Source organism: Carcharodon carcharias, chromosome 11 (assembly GCF_017639515.1).
Source record: "Carcharodon carcharias isolate sCarCar2 chromosome 11, sCarCar2.pri, whole genome shotgun sequence".
NCBI lineage: Eukaryota > Metazoa > Chordata > Chondrichthyes > Lamniformes > Lamnidae > Carcharodon > Carcharodon carcharias.
Window position 1 is genome coordinate 163,335,151 of NC_054477.1, and position 17,785 is coordinate 163,352,935.

The window sequence follows — 17,785 nt, forward strand, 5'->3', positions numbered from 1 at the left end:
AAACGTTTACTTTTGCAATAGTCACATAGGATGTCATTTGTTATTTTAATAAGAGCTGTTGCAGTACTGAGGCAGGGTGGACAACCCGACTGGAGGGATTCAAATATAGAACACAGGAGCAGGAATAGGCCATTCAGCCCCTTGAGCCTGCTTTTGCATTCTACTAGGTCCGGGCTGATCATCTGCATTTTTCCCCATTATCCCCATATTCCATGATGTCACTGGTCTCCAGAAATCTATTGATTTCTGTCTTGAACATGCTCAATGACTGAGTGTCCACAATCCTCTGGGGTAGAGGATTCCAAAGATTCACCACCCTCTAAGTGAGGATAATCCTCTTCACCTCAGTCCTAAATGACCTGCCATTTATATCCTGAGACTGTCTCCCCTGGGTTTTGCGCTCACCAGCCAGAGGAAACATCCTGTCTACAGCCACCCTGTCAGCCCCTGTAAGAACTTTCTAAGTTTCAATGAGGTCACCTCATATCCTTTGAAACTCTGGAGAATACAGGCCCAGAGTTCTGGAAAAGATGGCAATGGCTTGGGGAGGGGACAGCACATTCAAGGCCTTTGAAGAAAAGGGAGGTTGGAGATGGAGTAGCAGTTAGCAAGAATGGGGGAGGCATGGGTTGGATTTTTGAGGAGAGGGTTGATAATGGCAGATTCAGGAGAGACAAAGCTGAAGGGAGAGAATCGTTCACAATATCGGCTAGCACAGGGCCCAGGAGGTCAGCAGTTTAGTGGGAACAAGGTTGAGGGAGGAGTGGGTGGGTCTCATGGACAAGATGAGCTCAGAGATGGGATGGGGGGGAAAACTGGAGAGAGATGTAAGTTCAGGCTGAGGGCAGGGGGCAATTTCAGAGGACATATGACCTGATAGGTTAGGAGGTAGGATGGAAGTGACAGAAGCAGATAATTGGACAATCTCAAAGGCATTGATAAGGATCTCCATTCATTTGTTGTTGGAGGTGACAATGGATGGGATAGGGGAGACAGTTTAACAGATGCTTTGCGGTTAGCACAAAGAGGTGGGATTTAACATCAACGCTTTCCACCTATTTTATGCTGGACACACACTGTCATCACTCACTGAATATTATCACTCTTTTCAGTTGGTATTAAAATAATGTAAACAGATTCAATCACAGGCCATTGGCTCACCAATGATATGCAAATATTTCTAAATGTCAGTCACTCTCATCTCAGAGACAAAAGGTTCTGAGTTCAAGACCTGTTCCAGAGACTGAAGCCCATAACCCAGACAGACACATCCAGTCAAGTACTGAGGGAGTGCAGCACTGTCAGAGGGTCAGTACTGAGAGAGTGCGGCATTTTCAAAGGGTCAGTACTGAGGGAGTGCTGCACTGTCAGAGGGTCAGTACTGAGGGAGTGCTGCACTGTCAGAGGGACAGTGCTGAGGGAGTGCTGCACTGTCAGAGGGTCAGTACTGAGGGAGTGCTGCACTGTCAGAGGGACAGTACTGAGGGAGTGCTGCACTGTCAGAGGGTCAGTACTGAGGGAGCGCCGCATTGTCAGAAGGTCAGTACTGAGGGAGTGCTGCACTGTCAGAGGGTCAGTACTGAGGGAGTGCTGCACTGTCAGAAGGTCAGTGCTGAGGGAGTGCTGCAATGTCAGAGGGTCAGTACTGAGGGAGTGCTGCACTGTCAGAGGGACAGTACTGAGGGAGTGCTGCACTGTCAGAGGGACAGTGCTGAGGGAGTGCTGCACTGTCAGAGGGTCAGTACTGAGGGAGTGCTGCAATGTCAGAGGGTCAGTACTGAGGGAGTGCTGCACTGTCAGAGGGTCAGTACTGAGGGAGTGCTGCACTGTCAGAGGGTCAGTATGAGGGAGTGCTGCACTGTCAGAGGGACAGTGCTGAGGGAGTGCTGCACTGTCAGAGGGTCAGTACTGAGGGAGTGCTGCACTGTCAGAGGGACAGTACTGAGGGAGTGCTGCACTGTCAGAGGGTCAGTACTGAGGGAGCGCCGCATTGTCAGAGGGTCAGTACTGAGGGAGTGCTGCACTGTCAGAGGGTCAGTACTGAGGGAGCGCCGCATTGTCAGAAGGTCAGTACTGAGGGAGTGCTGCACTGTCAGAGGGTCAGTACTGAGGGAGTGCTGCACTGTCAGAAGGTCAGTACTGAGGGAGTGCTGCAATGTCAGAGGGTCAGTACTGATGGAGTGCTGCACTGTCAGAGGGTCAGTACTGAGGGAGTGCTGCACTGTCAGAGGGTCAGTACTGAGGGAGTGCTGCACTGTTGGTGGAGAGGCTGGGGAGGTTGGGGGTGGGGGAGGGGTGATATCTGCTGGTGTCCACCTTGTCCCCGGGTTGAAGAATGCAGCCTGTCTATTGTCAGGACAATTAAACTCGTGACCAGGCCCCGGCTCCAGAACAGAAGAAGAGCAGTGCTCTCCACAGCCTGCTTCACAATCTGTTCATTCACCATCTGCTTCACAATCTCCCGTCCTCCACATGTACAGGTTCCTCATTCCTGCGATGCTGACAGTTGACGTAGAGACTGTGTCTCAGCTTGTTGGTGTAATCTCTCTGTGGGGGAAGAGTTAAAGAGGTGATGAATATAAGATGTTGTAATATTTACTCTGCTCTTACTCTCTCTGCTAATTGGTGCAGACTGAGAGAGGCAGAGCTGAGAAGTGGCCGGCAATCTGAGCGACACAAGATGCTGGGCACCCTGTTCCTGCTGCTACTCCTCAGCCCAGAGTCCTGGCAGTGTAAGTGAGCTCTTCAACCGGGACAGTCTGTCCCCTTCTATTTGACTCTCTCTTCCTGAGTCTCTCACTCTCTGAATCTCTCTCTCTCTCTCCCTGACTATATCTCTGACTTTCTCTCTCTCTCCCTCTGACTCTCTCTCCCTGTCTCTATCTCTGACTTTCTAGCTGTCTCTGACTCTCTCTCCCTCTCTCTGACTCTGAATTTCTCTCCCCCCGGCTCTCTCTCTCTCTCACTCACTCACTCTTCCTTTGTCTAGTCTTGTCACACACAGCTGCTTCCAGCTTCCTCAGTCGGATCAAACGGGCGAACCACGTCTTTGAGGAAACCAAACAGGGACACTTGGAGCGAGAATGTGTGGAGGAATCCTGTAACAAGGAAGAGGCCAGAGAGGTCTTCGAAAACGACCCAGAAACGGTAGAGAATATCCCCCCCCCCCACCCCAGTCCTTACTGCCAGGAGTTGGCCAGTTTAGGACGGGTTTTCTTTTTCAAACTTCTGGCCCTCACCCTGTGATGTGTGATGTGTGTGTGTGTGTGTATGTAGCTATGTTCATGCAGAGATGTGAAACTGTCACTGGGACACTAACAGTCCAGCCTTTCAGTCTGGTTTACATAATCCGAGAGGGGCAAACGCCGCAAATTCTTTACTTTCACATTTAAATTGAGTGAAAGCATCTGGACTTGTGCCCAGGAGATGTTAGTAAATCCGTGCCCCTGTGAGGGTCGACCTCTTGGTGAGTGGGACACGGGACTCATTATTTCCAAAGCTGTCTTGCTTTCCAAGACTTTTTTTTTAAAAAAAATTGTTGCATAGAAATAACTGCTTTAACAAACTACCTAGAAGATCACCGTGTGCTTTATTGGAGCAGTGCAAGTTACATTTCAGAGTTTGTCACTGTAGGAGTCTTTCATGTGTTCCCACAGTCAAGGCCACAAACAAGGCATCCTTTAAATAAATATCAAGGAACAATTGATAGTCAGGTTTCCTCGTGAACTTCATAATTTTTTCTGACATGTTTTGCTGCTTGTCTGTGATTGTGTCAACACTTTCAGTGGAGGAATGCTTGATTCATGCTCAGCTAAATCTCTGGCTCTATGTAGCAATTCTCTAAATTGTAGCTGGCACGTCAGTGTTAAAATAAACTGTAATTTACAGTAAGAATAATGTCACCAAAATGCGAAGGGCTGTAGTTCTGTCACTAACACCAGCTCTCAGTTCCAAGAGCAAACATTCTAACTTCTCTTTAATTAAAATTCTTGATGCTCTTTAATTAACCCAAAGCTGCTTTAACATAGGCTTTGGAAGATAGGGATAGGAGGAGGTCATTCAGCCCCTTGAGCCTGTTCTGCTGTTGTTCATTGTGATCATAGCTGATCTGTATCTGAAACTCTACCTAACCGCTTTGCCTCCATGGTCTCTTAGATTCGCAAAACCTCCTAACCTTAGATGTAAGATTAATTGAGCTGGCATTAACTGCTATTTTGTGGAAGAGAATTCCAGCCTTTGCTTGAAGGGATAACTCGATATCAGCAGAATTGTGCATTATGTGGTATAATACATCTATTCATACATTATTGGGAGGTGGGGGCACACTGGGATTGTCACTGGCCTAGTAATCCCGAGACCTAGAGTAATGCTCTGGTGACCTGGGTTCGAATCCCACCATGGCTGATGGTAAAATTTTAATCCAAGAAAAATCTGGAATTAAAAGTCCAATGATGGCCATGAAACCATTGCTGATTATCATAAAAACTCATCTAGTTCACTAATTTCCCTTTAAGGAATGCCATCTGCCTACGTGTGACTCCAGACCCCAATGTGGTTGACTCTTAACTGCCCCCTGAAATGGCCTAGCAAGTCACTCAGTTATATCAAAAGGAATCGACCTAGGCCCTAACAGCACTGTGGGTGTACCTACAGCACACACTGCATCGGTTCAAGAAGGCAGCTCACCACCACCTTCTCAAGGGCAACCAGGGATGGGCAATAAATGCTGGTCCAGCCAGCGAAGCCCACATCCTGTGGACAGATTTTTAAAAAAGAACCATGCTGTAGAGATACTCAGACCTGCTAATATAGAACAAACTCCAATGCAGTTGGTTCTGCTGGTATTATGTTGGATGATGCACCCTTTTATTGTTTCACAGATTGTTTTGTCAGCTTTAAAGGATCCCAACAGGTTGCATTTATAGAACACCTTTAATGGAAAAAGGGAATTAATATCCCACAGCACTTCACAGAGACGCAAGGAGAAATCTCGAGGCTGCATCACTGAGGCAGCTGGAAGGAGAGGCGACCAAAAGGCTAACGCGATGAGGTTCAAGGAGGATGGGGACATTGAAGAGGTTTAGGGAGGGAATTCCAGGGCTTGGAGCCCAGGCAGCTGAAGGCACGGCCACAAAAGCTGGAGTGACAGGAGGAAGGGGATGTGCAAGAGGTCAGAGTCTCAGAGAGGTCAAGGCTGCTAGATGAAGGAGGAAACTTGACATTTCATCCTGGGAGCCTGAAATTTGCAATAAAAATGGGTGAGACTCTGAAGATTAGTATTTCTTGAACAATCTCAATTTGCCCCCTTTTCATACGATTGAGTGGTTTTCTGGGTTGGTAAAGAGCTGATGATATTGATGTGGGTTTGCAGTCACGTATATAACCAGATGGGGTAAGGATGACAGATATCCTTCCCTAAAGGCTGAATGTGCTGGGCTAGTCGATGATTCAATGATTGTAAAACTCTTCTTTCTGTTGGAATGCTGCCTTGTGGTCACCATCACAAAGTGCCGGGGTATGGCCGGGATGGGAGGAGTGTGTGGTTTCTCTAGCCCCACACTCTACAGGTCAGACCATTAGCTTAAAAGTTTAATTTACTCACCAAAATGGCCAATTGTTTACCTTCAACTACTGTTACCCAGAATAGAAGAGACTTTAACCAGGCTTATTTCAATAAACAACAAACTTATTAGGTTATTATAAAACCTGTCTTGTCAAATAGGAAAGCAAAGCTTACTGACATACAGTATGGAATATGAAACTATGCTAATTACTTTTTCAAGATACCCTAAGTCTTTCACACACACACACAAACACACACGCACACATGGAGGAGTTCTTGAAATAGCATCCTGGTTATGTGGTTGGTCTCTCAGCACAGGTCCCCAAAAGAATGAGTGACTCTGGTACTGCTTTTCAGGTAGACTTAAGGAATACTCGAGGATGCTCTATTCCAGCATGTAGAGCATCTCAGGAGCAGCTTATATTCCGTTCCACTTGTGAACTGGCTCTGGGCTGCAAAATGCTGCTGTCTTCCTTCTCAAGCAGTTCGTCCTTTTCTCAAAGCGAAACCAAAATCCATTTTTAAAACAGTCTTCCAGGCATGGTTTCTTTTTCAGAGCCATAAAAACCATGTACTCTTTGTACACAGTTTACCCGGGTCAAGAGGTTGACAGTGTTTTTTAAACTGCTTTCTTGTAAAAGGATGCTTTTTCCAGGAATAGCGTTAACCCTTTAAGGGACAGTGTCTTTTAAAACACAAATTCTTCCAGAATGTTCTTAGTTCTTGAAGATGAACCACTTTCCATGATTAAAATGTCCATGACACTTTCCCACCCTGAAGAAATGGAACGTTGTATTTATATATGTTTCATTACAGAGTGTAATAAAACAAACACAAAAATACTAAAACACACCCACACTCTCAGTCATTCACTTTTCATACAAAGCTAATACCGATATTCTCTGTATCATTTTGGCCTTTAGCAAATTTAAAGCAAAGTTCAATTCTAGACAAAACATCAGCAATTACATTGTTTGTCTCTGCAATGGGGAAAATCTCTATGTGATAAGGCTGTAATGATAAACTCCATTGAAATAGTCTAGAGTTTTGGTTATTAAATTTTTCCACAAAGTCCGAGGAGCTATGATCACTATTACCAGTGTGTCTCTGTTTCCATGGTGGACATACATGTAAAATGTTTAAGGGCTGATAGCTTGCCCAGGGTTTCCTTTTCCGCTGTAGAGTATTGTTTTAGGTGTCAATTCAACTTCCTGGGAAAGTATCCCAATGGCCTTTCTATGCCCGATTCATCTTCCTGTAACTGGACAGTACTGACCCCCCAGCTCACAGCATCAATCGCTACTTTGAAGAGTTTAGTGAAATTTGGAGCATTCAACACTGGTTCATTGATCAAAATTGCTTTCAGCCTTTCCAAGGATGCCTGGCAGTCCCCCTACTGACCTACCTTGGCTCTCTTTTGTAACAAGTCCGTCAGTGGGGCAGCTATAGTGCTGAAATTTGGTACAAATTTGCAGTAAAACCCACAGATCTGCAAAAACTTCATGATCTCCTGCTTAGTTTTAGGGCAGGGAACTCCACCAATGCTTGTACTTTCACTGTTCTTGGTGGCCCTTGTTCTCGCCTTACAGTAGGCCCTGGATAAGTTACTCATCCTTTTGCGAATTCACTTTTGGGAAGGTTTATTACCAAATCAGCTGACTGTAGTTTTTAAACAGGGCTTCTAGCTGTCTCAGGTGTTGTTTCCAAGTGTCACTACGTATCAGTACATCATCAAGGTAAACCATGTGATTCATTTGCCTCTGAAAAGTTGCTTTTTAGTCTGAATGATGTCACTCGGCATTGGGAAAGACCATCTGGTGTGGCAAAGGCCGATATTTCTTTAGCACGGGTTGTTAAAGGAATCTGCCAATATCCCTTTAACAGATCTATTTCGGTAAGAAACATGGCATGGCCATCTCTGTCAATACAGTCTTCCAAGTGAGGAGTTAGGTAGGAATCTGCTTTTGTTACTGCATTGACTTTTCTGTGGTCTATACAGAATCTGAGCGAACCATCTGGTTTTGGCACTAACACAACACGGGGACTCTAGCTGCTTTGGCTGGTGATTTTCTAACACGTACTGGATCTCTGCTTTTACCTGAGGCTGTTTCTCTGGCCCTAAGCAAGGAGGATGCTGTTTTTTCAGAGAGCATTCTCCTACATCCACATCATGTATGGCTAAGCTTGTACATCCTGGTTTCTCCCTACAGATTTCTTTAAATTCTGTAAATAATCTCACTAGATCTTCCAGGAAAAATTCCTGGAATCTTTTCCTCCAGCTTCTAGGTATGAAAAAATAATGTCTAACTATCCGAATATTTCAGTTAGCTAACCAGGTAGTAGGAGGTTCAATTTGGGAGCTGTCTAAGTCCCCTTCTGCCTCACTCTCGCTGTCTCTTCCATTCTCTCCTGTCCTCACTACCTGACATACCTGTTCCTTCTCATCCTCCTCTCTATGGTGATATTGTTTTACATTATGACCCAGCCGATGGTAAAGTTTGAGCTGTGCAAATCCCAGTGGGAAATTTGAAACAACTGTCATAACCCATTTTTGAAATTTGTAATTTTGAGATGCAGACTTTTAATTCAGCAGGAATAAGACCACCGAGTCTCATGGTTTTTATATACAACTAAGTTAAACATTTATTAATTTGACAACAAATTAAGCACATACACATGGCTACAAATTGCTACTATAATAACTTTTTAACAAATCCCCAAATTAATCACCCCCAGGTAAATCTCCACTAAGTCAACAGTAACCCATAGACTTGAAATAGACACCAGACAAAGCACATTTGACCTTACGAATTCCAAATGATGTTCCTTTGCAAGTTGGTTGTAGGCGTACAGGCTGGTTAGGTCTTAAGTGCCTCTCCCTTACACACACAAACTCCTTTCTTTATATACCTAGCTTTCTCTTTGAATGTAAGTTTTTCATTGTATCACTAGGACTTTACCCCTTTCATAACACCAGACGTTAGGTCACACTCCAAATGCACCCGATACAAAGGTACGGGTATATAATCCCTGCGAATACCATTTATTAAAACTTCGGATTTTAATGTGCTCTTGGGGAAAAGTTTATACCTTTCCCCAGTAAAAGTGTTTGAGTGGCTCTCGTATCTCTGCATACGATTGTAGTTTAGCTGTCTCATTTGAGGGATAAAGGGTTACTTCTCCTCTCAATAAGAATTCTTTATAACTCTCATGTATTGCATTCACCTCTCCTGAACTCACAGCAATGTTCACACTCGAACTCACAGCTGCAGTTAATGCTACTGATCTGTTGTATTTTCAGTCAGGGCTCCTTTTCTTGAATCCCTCTTATGGACCACAATTACTTTTGAAGTGTAGTCACTGTTTTTTTATTCATTCATGGGATGTGGGCTTTGCTGGCTAGGCCAACATTTATTGCCCATCCCTAATTGCCCTTGAGAAAGTGGTGGTGAGCTGCCTTCTTGAACTGCTGCAGTCCATGTGGTGTAGGTACACCCACTGTGCTGTTAGGGAGGGAGTTCCAGGATTTTGACCCAGCGACAGTGAAGGAACGGCCGATATATTTCCAAGTCAGGATGGTGAGTGACTTGGAGGGGGACTTCCAGGTGGTGGTGTTCCCATGTGTCTGCTGCCCTTGTCCTTCTAGATGGTAGAGGTCATGGGTTTGGAAGGTGCTGCCTAAGGAGCCTTGGTGAGTTGTTTGTTAACATACTGTTCCCATAATTTATGTTTTTTATTCTAGACATATCCTTACATTACCTGTCTGTGACTGGGCTCCAGTTAGAATATGTGACATTTTTTTGGCTCTCTCAATTCTCTGGAAGTATCTCTATTAGTTAAAGCTTCCAAACTGTAATTCATCCTGAGACACCCTTGGATGAGGATGGTATATTTTCTGGGAAGCTTTGTCTCATGTCAGCAGTTATAAACCTTGCAGTTCTGATCTACCAGCTCTGCCGGGGGACTTCCCCCACATGGACTGCAGCTTTTCAAGAAGACAGCACCTCCTCAAGGGCAGTTAGGGATGGGCAATGAACACTGCCCTGATAGCGGTGCCCACAACCAGTGAAAGAATATAAAAAGAGCGACTACACTTCCAAAATAATTGCTTAATCGTCAAGTGCCTTGAGAAGTTGTGTAAGGCACTATATAAATGCAGGATGTTTCTTTTTTTGTACGTGGCTATCTGAGTGTGAGAGCTACTGAATCCCCAGAAGCTCCTGGGGTGAGCAATCTCGCCCTGGTTATCCTCGATGTGCCAGCCTCTGATTATATGGCTTTATTTATTCTTTTACTGTAGTGTTAATATTGTCCGATATTTGATGCCTTTCCTCTCACATTTGATATGATGCCTTTTCTCTCCACAGGAATACTTCTATCCAAAGTATCTGGGTAAGTTCACTCTTTGTATCAAACAAAGTTTTTGAAATCATTTTGCACACTCAGTGATAGATTTTAACCTGCTGACAGAGGCTCAAATGCTGTAGAAAAGACTTTCCATGTCCCGTTTTGGTGGAGTTAAGACCGGGCGGTTTCTATAAACAGGCGATGGATCCGCATTCGTTCAGGATGGTTGCTTCAAAGTCTAACTCAGTGGAGTTCTCGGGTTGTGATGATTTAATCATTGGGTGACACTGAGTGCAGCAGCTGCAACTGTCACCTCGTTCCAACCCCTGCCCCAAAGTTGGGGTTGTCACTCTGAAACAAATAATTACCAGACCAATGGTTACAGAGTATTTACAGCACAGAAAAAGGCCATTTGGCCCATCTGGTCCATGCTGGTGTTTATACTCCAGACGAGCCTCCTCCCACCCCCTCTTCATCTCACCCTATCAGCATTTCCTTCTATTCCTCCCTCCCCTATGTGTTTATCCAGCTTCCCCCTTAAATGTATCTACACTATTCACCTCAACCACTCCCTGTGGTAGCGAGTTCCACATTCTCACCACTCTTTGGGTAAAGAAGTTTCTCCTGAATTATTGAGGATTGAGAGGTGATCTTATTGAAACATATAAGATTCTGAGGGGATTTGACAGGATGGTTGATGAAAGGATGTTTCTCCTTGGGGTAGAGACTAGAATTAGGGGGCACAGTTTAAAAATAAGAGGTCTCCCATTTAAGACAGAGGTGAGAAGAATTTTTTCTATCAGAGGGTCATGAGTCGTTGGAACTGTCTTCCCCAGAGACCAGTGGAGGCCGGATCATTAAATATTTTTAAGGCAGAAAGAGATAGATTCTTGACTAACAAGGGGTAGGTAGGAATGTGGAGTTGAGACCACAATCAGATCAGCCATGATCTTATTGAATGGTAGAGCAGGCTTCAGGGGCCGAATGGCCTCCTCCTGCTCCTAATTCATATGTTTGGATGTTCACATTAGCGACAACCTTACATTAAATTGCGTCTAGCTTTGCACCCCCTACAATCTTCTCCACATGTACCCCATAAAACCCTCGATCGGGTCACCTATCAGTCTGTTTTCTAAAGACCCCCAGCCTGTTCAGACTTTCCCGATTGTCAATTCCTTTGATTTCAATGGGACTGAAAATGGGGGGAGATTTGAAAGGGACAGCAGATTCACGATTGTCCATTTTACACTTTGTACAAAAGCAAAATGACCCTTAACGTGTGGAAATTTAGTGATGACGGTTCTAACAGTTTGTCACATCTGCAAACAAAGCTTTATCCACTGGGTCATTACAGAACGTTGATGAAGGTCAAATATACACCTGGAATCCGAAAGTCTCGGGCCCTGACCCTAAAGCAGCCAGAGCGGCTGTCTGGAATGTACAATATTAATCATTGATTTCCTAAGATCCCCTCACACTGTGTGGGAGCAAGTGTTGAAAACACTTATGTCATTTCCATATTGAAGAGTTCACAGGCGATTAAGTCAGGACCAGCCAATTTTAACAGTAATGCAGCTCAGTTGATCAGTAACCAGAGGACACAGATTTAAAACAATCTGCAAAAGAACCCAGGGGGTGGAGGGAAATGAGGGGAATTTTTTACGCAGTGAGTTGCTGTGATCTGGAATGTGCTGCCTGAAAGGGCGGTGGAAGCAGATACAATAGAAACTTTCAAAAGGAAATTGGATAAATAAAGAGATGAAAGGGTGAAGATCACAACTGGAATTGTGTGTAGAGTTCTGGTCTCTTTATCTAAGGAAGGATATACTTGCCTTGGAAAGAGTGCAGCAAAGCTTCACTGGATTGATGCTGGGAAGACAGGATTGTCCAAGCACTGGAGATTGAGTAGAAAGACCTATATTCTCTGGAGTTTAGGAGAATGAGGTGCTCTCAATGAGCTGAATAAAATTCTTAGAGGACTTGACAGGGGAGATGCTGAGAGACTTGTTTCTGCCTGGCTAGGGAATCTAGAACTCGGGATCTCAATCCCAGGACAAAGGAACGATCATGTCAGACTGAGAGAAGAAGTTTGCTCACTCAGACGGTAGTGAATCTTTGGAATTCTCTGCCGCAGAAGGCTGTGCATACTCAGCCATTGAGTATATACAGGGCAGAGAGTGACAGAATTTATGGCCCTATGGGAAGCAATTTCCGCTGATTGTTATTTCCGATTTTCTACAATGTTCTCCAGGAATCAATTCAAGCAGAGTTGGTAACACAAGGTATGATTTCCTGATATGTGAGACTCCGCACTGTCAGTGTGTGTGTCAGAGACACCGCACTGTCGGTGTGTGTGTCAGAGACACCGCACTGTCGGTGTGTGTGTCAGAGACACCGCACTGTCGGTGTGTGTGTCAGAGACTCCGCACTGTCGGTATGTGTGACAATCCGCACTGTCGGTGCGTGTGACACTCCGCACTGTCGGTGTGTGTGTGACACTCCGCACTGTTGGTGTGTGTGACACTCCGCACTGTCGGTGTGTGTGACACTCCGTACTGTCGGTGTGTGTGACACTCCGCACTGCCGGTGTGTGTGACACTCTGCACTGTCGGTGTGTGTGACACTCCGCACTGTCGGTGTGTGTGACACTCCGCACTGTCGGTGTGTGTGTGACACTCCGCACTGTCGGTCTGTGTGTGACACTCCGCACTGTCGGTGTGTGTGTGACACTCCGCACTGTCGGTGTGTGTGTGACACTCCGCACTGTCGGTGTGTGTGACACTCCGCACTGTCGGTGTGTGTGTGACACTCCGCACTGTCGGTGTGTGTGTGACACTCCGCACTGTCGGTCTGTGTGTGACACTCCGCACTGTCGGTGTGTGTGTGACACTCCGCACTGTCGGTGTGTGTGTGACACTCCGCACTGTCGGTGTGTGTGACACTCCGCACTGTCGGTGTGTCTGTGACACTCCGCACTGTTGGTCTGTGTGTGACACTCCGCACTGTCAGTGTGTGTGACATTCCGCGCTGTCGGTGTGTGTGTGAAACTCCGCGCTGTCGGTGTGTGTGTGACACTCCGCGCTGTCGGTGTGTATGTGACAAACCACGCTGTCGGTGTGTGTGTGACACTCCGCACTGTCGGTGTGTGTGTGACACTCCGCGCTGTTGGTGTGTGTGTGACACTCCGCGCTGTCGGTGTGTGTGTGAGAGACTCCGCACTGTCGGTGTGTGTGTGACACTCCGCACTGTCGGTGTGTGTGTGACACTCCGCGCTGTCGGTGTGTGTGTGACACTCCGCACTGTCGGTGTGTGTGTCAGAGACTCCGCACTGTCGGTGTGTGTGTGACACACCGCACTGTCGGTGTGTGTGTGACACACCGCACTGTCGGTGTGTGTGTGACACTCCGCACTGTCGGTGTGTGTGTGACACTACGCACTGTCGGTGTGTGTGACATTCCGCACTGTCGGTGTGTTTGACACTCCGCACTGTCGGTGTGTTTGACACTCCGCACTGTCGGTGTGTGTGACACTCCGCACTGTCGGTGTGTGTGACACTCCGCACTGTCGGTGTGTGTGAAAGACTCCGCACTGTCGGTGTGTGTGACACTCCGCACTGTCGGTGTGTGTGTGACACTCCGCACTGTCGGTGTGTGTGACACTCCGCACTGTCGGTGTGTGTGACACTCCGCACTGTCGGTGTGTGTGTGACACTCCGCACTGTCGGTGTGTGTGTGACACTCCGCACTGTCGGTGTGTGTGTGACACTCCGCACTGTCGGTGTGTGTGTGACACTCCGCACTGTCGGTGTGTGTGTGACACTCCGCACTGTCGGTGTGTGTGTGACACTCCGCACTGTCGGTGTGTGTGTGACACTCCGCACTGTCGGTGTGTGTGTGACACTCCGCACTGTCGGTGTGTGTGACACTCCGCACTGTCGGTGTGTGTGTGACACTCCGCACAGTCCGTCTGTGTGTGACACTCCGCACTGTCGGTGTGTGTGTGACACTCCGCACTGTCGGTGTGTGTGTGACACTCCGCACTGTCGGTGTGTGTGACACTCCGCACTGTCGGTGTGTGTGTGACACTCCGCACTGTCGGTCTGTGTGTGACACTCCGCACTGTCAGGTGGTGTGTGACACTCCGGTCGGTGTGCTGGGTCGGTGGTGTGTGTGTGACACTCCGCGCTGTCGGTGTGTGTGTGACACTCCGCGCTGTCGGTGTGTGTGTGACAATCCACGCTTGTCGGTGTGTGTGTGACACTCCGCACTGTCGGTGTGTGTGTGGACACTCCGCGCTGTTGGTGTGTGTGTGACACTCCGCGCTGTCGGTGTGTTGTGAGAGACTCCGCACTGTCGGTGTGTGTGTGACACTCCGCACTGTCGGTGTGTGTGTGACACTCCGCGCTGTCGTGTGTGTGTGACACTCCGCACTGGTCGGTGTGTGTGTCAGAGACTCCGCACTGTCGGTGTGTGTGTGACACACCGCACTGTCGGTGTGTGTGTGACACTCCGCACTGTCGGTGTGTGTGTGACACTACGCACTGTCGGTGTGTGTGACAATCCGCACTGTCGGTGTGTTTGACAATCCGCACTGTCGGTGTATGTGACACTCCGCACTGTCGGTGTGTGTGACACTCCGCACTGTCGGTGTGTGTGAAGACTCCGCACTGTCGGTGTGTGTGGACACTCCGCACTGTCGGTGTGTGTGACACTCCGCACTGTCGGTGTGTGTGGACACTCCGCACTGTCGGTGTGTGTGACACTCCGCACTGTCGGGTGTGTGTGTGACACTCCGCACTGTCGGTGTGTGTGTGACACTCCGCACTGTCGGTGTGTGTGTGACACTCCGCACTGTCGGTGTGTGTGTGACACTCCGCACTGTCGGTGTGTGTGTGACACTCCGCACTGTCGGTGTGTGTGTGACACTCCGCACTGTCGGTGTGTGTGTGACACTCCGCACTGTCGGTGTGTGTGTGACACTCCGCACTGTCGGTGTGTGTGACACTCCGCACTGTCGGTGTGTGTGTGACACTCCGCACTGTCGGTGTGTGTGACACTCCGCACTGTCGGTGTGTGTGACACTCCGCACTGTCGTGTGTGTGTGACACTCCGCACTGTCGGTGTGTGTGACACTCCGCACTGTCGGTGTGTGTGTGACACTCCGCACTGTCGGTGTGTGTGACACTCCGCACTGTCGGTGTGTGTGTGACACTCCGCACTGTCGGTGTGTGTGTGACACTCCGCACTGTCGGTGTGTGTGTGACACTCCGCACTGTCGGTGTGTGTGTGACACTCCGCACTGTCGGTGTGTGTGTGACACTCCGCACTGTCGGTGTGTGTGTGACACTCCGCATTGTCGGTGTGTGTGACACTCCGCACTGTCGGTGTGTGTGTGACACTCCGCACTGTCGGTGTGTGTGTGACACTCCGCACTGTCGGTGTGTGTGACACTCCGCACTGTCGGTGTGTGTGACACTCCGCACTGTCGGTGTGTGTGACACTCCGCACTGTCGGTGTGTGTGTGACACTCCGCACTGTCGGTGTGTGTGACACTCCGCACTGTCGGTGTGTGTGTCAGAGACTCCGCACTGTCGGTGTGTGTGTCAGAGACTCCGCACTGTCGGTGTGTGTGTGACACTCCGCACTGTCGGTGTGTGTGTCAGAGACTCCGCACTGTCGGTGTGTGTGAGACACTCCGCACTGTCGGTGTGTGTGTGACACTCCGCACTGTCGGTGTGTGTGAGAGACTCCGCACTGTCGGTGTGTGTGTGACACTCCGCACTGTCGGTGTGCCTGAGAGACTCCGCACTGTCGGTGTGTGTGTGACACTATGCACTGTCGGTGTGTGTGAGAGACTCCGCACTGTCGGTAAGTGTGTGACACTCCACGCTGTCGGTGTGTGTGTGACACTCCGCACTGTCAGTGTGTGTGTGACACTCCGCGCTGTTGGTGTGTACGTGACACTCCGCGCTGTCGGTGTGTGCGTGAGAGACTCCGCACTGTCGGTGTGTGTGTGACACTCCGCACTGTCGGTGTGTGTGTGACACTCCGCGCTGTCGGTGTGTGTGTGACACTCCGCGCTGTCGGTGTGTGTGTCAGAGACTCCGCACTGTCGGTGTGTGTGTGACACACCGCACTGTCGGTGTGTGTGTGACACTCCGCACTGTCGGTGTGTGTGTGACACTACGCACTGTCGGTGTGTGTGACAATCCGCACTGTCGGTGTGTTTGACAATCCGCACTGTCGGTGTATGTGACACTCCGCACTGTCGGTGTGTGTGACACTCCGCACTGTCGGTGTGTGTGAAAGACTCCGCACTGTCGGTGTGTGTGACACTCCGCACTGTCGGTGTGTGTGACACTCCGCACTGTCGGTGTGTGTGACACTCCGCACTGTCGGTGTGTGTGACACTCCGCACTGTCGGTGTGTGTGTGACACTCCGCACTGTCGGTGTGTGTGTGACACTCCGCACTGTCGGTGTGTGTGTGACACTCCGCACTGTCGGTGTGTGTGTGACACTCCGCACTGTCGGGTGTGTGGTGACACTCCGCACTGTCGGTGTGTGTGTGACACTCCGCACTGTCGGTGTGTGTGTGACACTCCGCACTGTCGGTGTGTGTGTGACACTCCGCACTGTCGGTGTGTGTGTGACACTCCGCACTGTCGGTGTGTGTGACACTCCGCACTGTCGGTGTGGTGTGTGACACTCCGCACTGTCGGTGTGTGTGACACTCCGCACTGTCGGGTGTGTGTGACACTCCGCACTGTCGGTGTGTGTGACACTCCAGCACTGTCGGTGTGTGTGACACTCCGCACTGTCGGTGTGTGTGTGACACTCCGCACTGTCGGTGTGTGTGTGACACTCCGCACTGTCGGTGTGTGTGTGACACTCCGCACTGTCGGTGTGTGTGTGACACTCCGCACTGTCGGTGTGTGTGTCGAGACTCCGCACTGTCGGTGTGTGTGTGACACTCCGCACTGTCGGTGTGTGTGAGAGACTCGCACTGTCGGTGTGTGAGACACTCCGCACTGTCGGTGATGTGTGTGACACTCCGCACTGTCGGTGTGTGTGTGACATCCGCACTGTCGGTGTGTGTGTGACCTCCGCACTGTCGGTGTGCCTGAGAGACTCCGCACTTCGGCTGTGTGTGTGACACTCCTGCACTGTCGGTCGTGTGTGATGAGACTCCGCACTGTCGGTAAGTGTGTGACACTCCCGCCATGTCGGTGTGTGTGTGACACTCCGCCACTGTCAGTGTGTGTGTGTGACACTCCGCGCTGTTACGGTGTCGTGGTGACACTCCGCGCTGTCGGTAGTGTGTGCTGAAGAGCTCCGCACTGTCGGTCGTGTGTGACACTCCGCCTGTCGGTGTGTGTGTGACACTCCGCCGCTGTCGGCTGTGTGTGTGACACTCCGCAGCTGTCCGGTGTGTGTGTGACGACTCCGCACATGTCGGTGTGTGTGTTGCACACCGCACTGTCGGTTGTGTGTGTGACACTCCGCACTGGTCGGTGTGTGTGTGTCACTACGCACTGTCGGTGTGTGTGACATTCCGCACTGTCGGTGTGTTTGACAATCCGCACTGTCGGTGTGTGTGACACTCCGCACTGTCGGTGTGTGTGTGACACTCCGCACTGTCGGTGCTGTGTGAAAGACTCCGCACTGTCGGTGTGTGTGACACCTCCCGCACTGTCGGGTGTGTGTGACACTCCGCACTGTCGGTGTGTGTGACACTCCGCACTGTCGGGTGTGTGTGACACTCTCCGCACTGTCGGTGTGTGTGTGACACTCCGCACTGTCGGTGTGTGTGTGACACTCCGCACGGTCGGTGTGTGTGTGACACTCCGCACTGTCGGTGTGTGTGTCGACACTCCG

The 17,785-nt window shown here is 49.2% G+C and overlaps 1 protein-coding gene across 1 annotated transcript in view; it reads left to right on the forward strand.

Moving 5' to 3' along the window:
* The first annotated feature begins 2,465 nt into the window (after positions 1–2,465).
* Positions 2,466–17,785, forward strand: part of LOC121284448 (growth arrest-specific protein 6-like) — an 83,964-nt gene continuing 68,644 nt past the window's right edge. Inside the window, exons 1-3 of the mRNA XM_041199918.1 lie at positions 2,466–2,732; positions 2,990–3,147; positions 9,931–9,955. Coding sequence (XP_041055852.1) covers positions 2,573–2,732; positions 2,990–3,147; positions 9,931–9,955 — 343 coding nt within the window. The 5' untranslated portion in view covers positions 2,466–2,572. The remainder of the gene's footprint in view (positions 2,733–2,989; positions 3,148–9,930; positions 9,956–17,785) is intronic.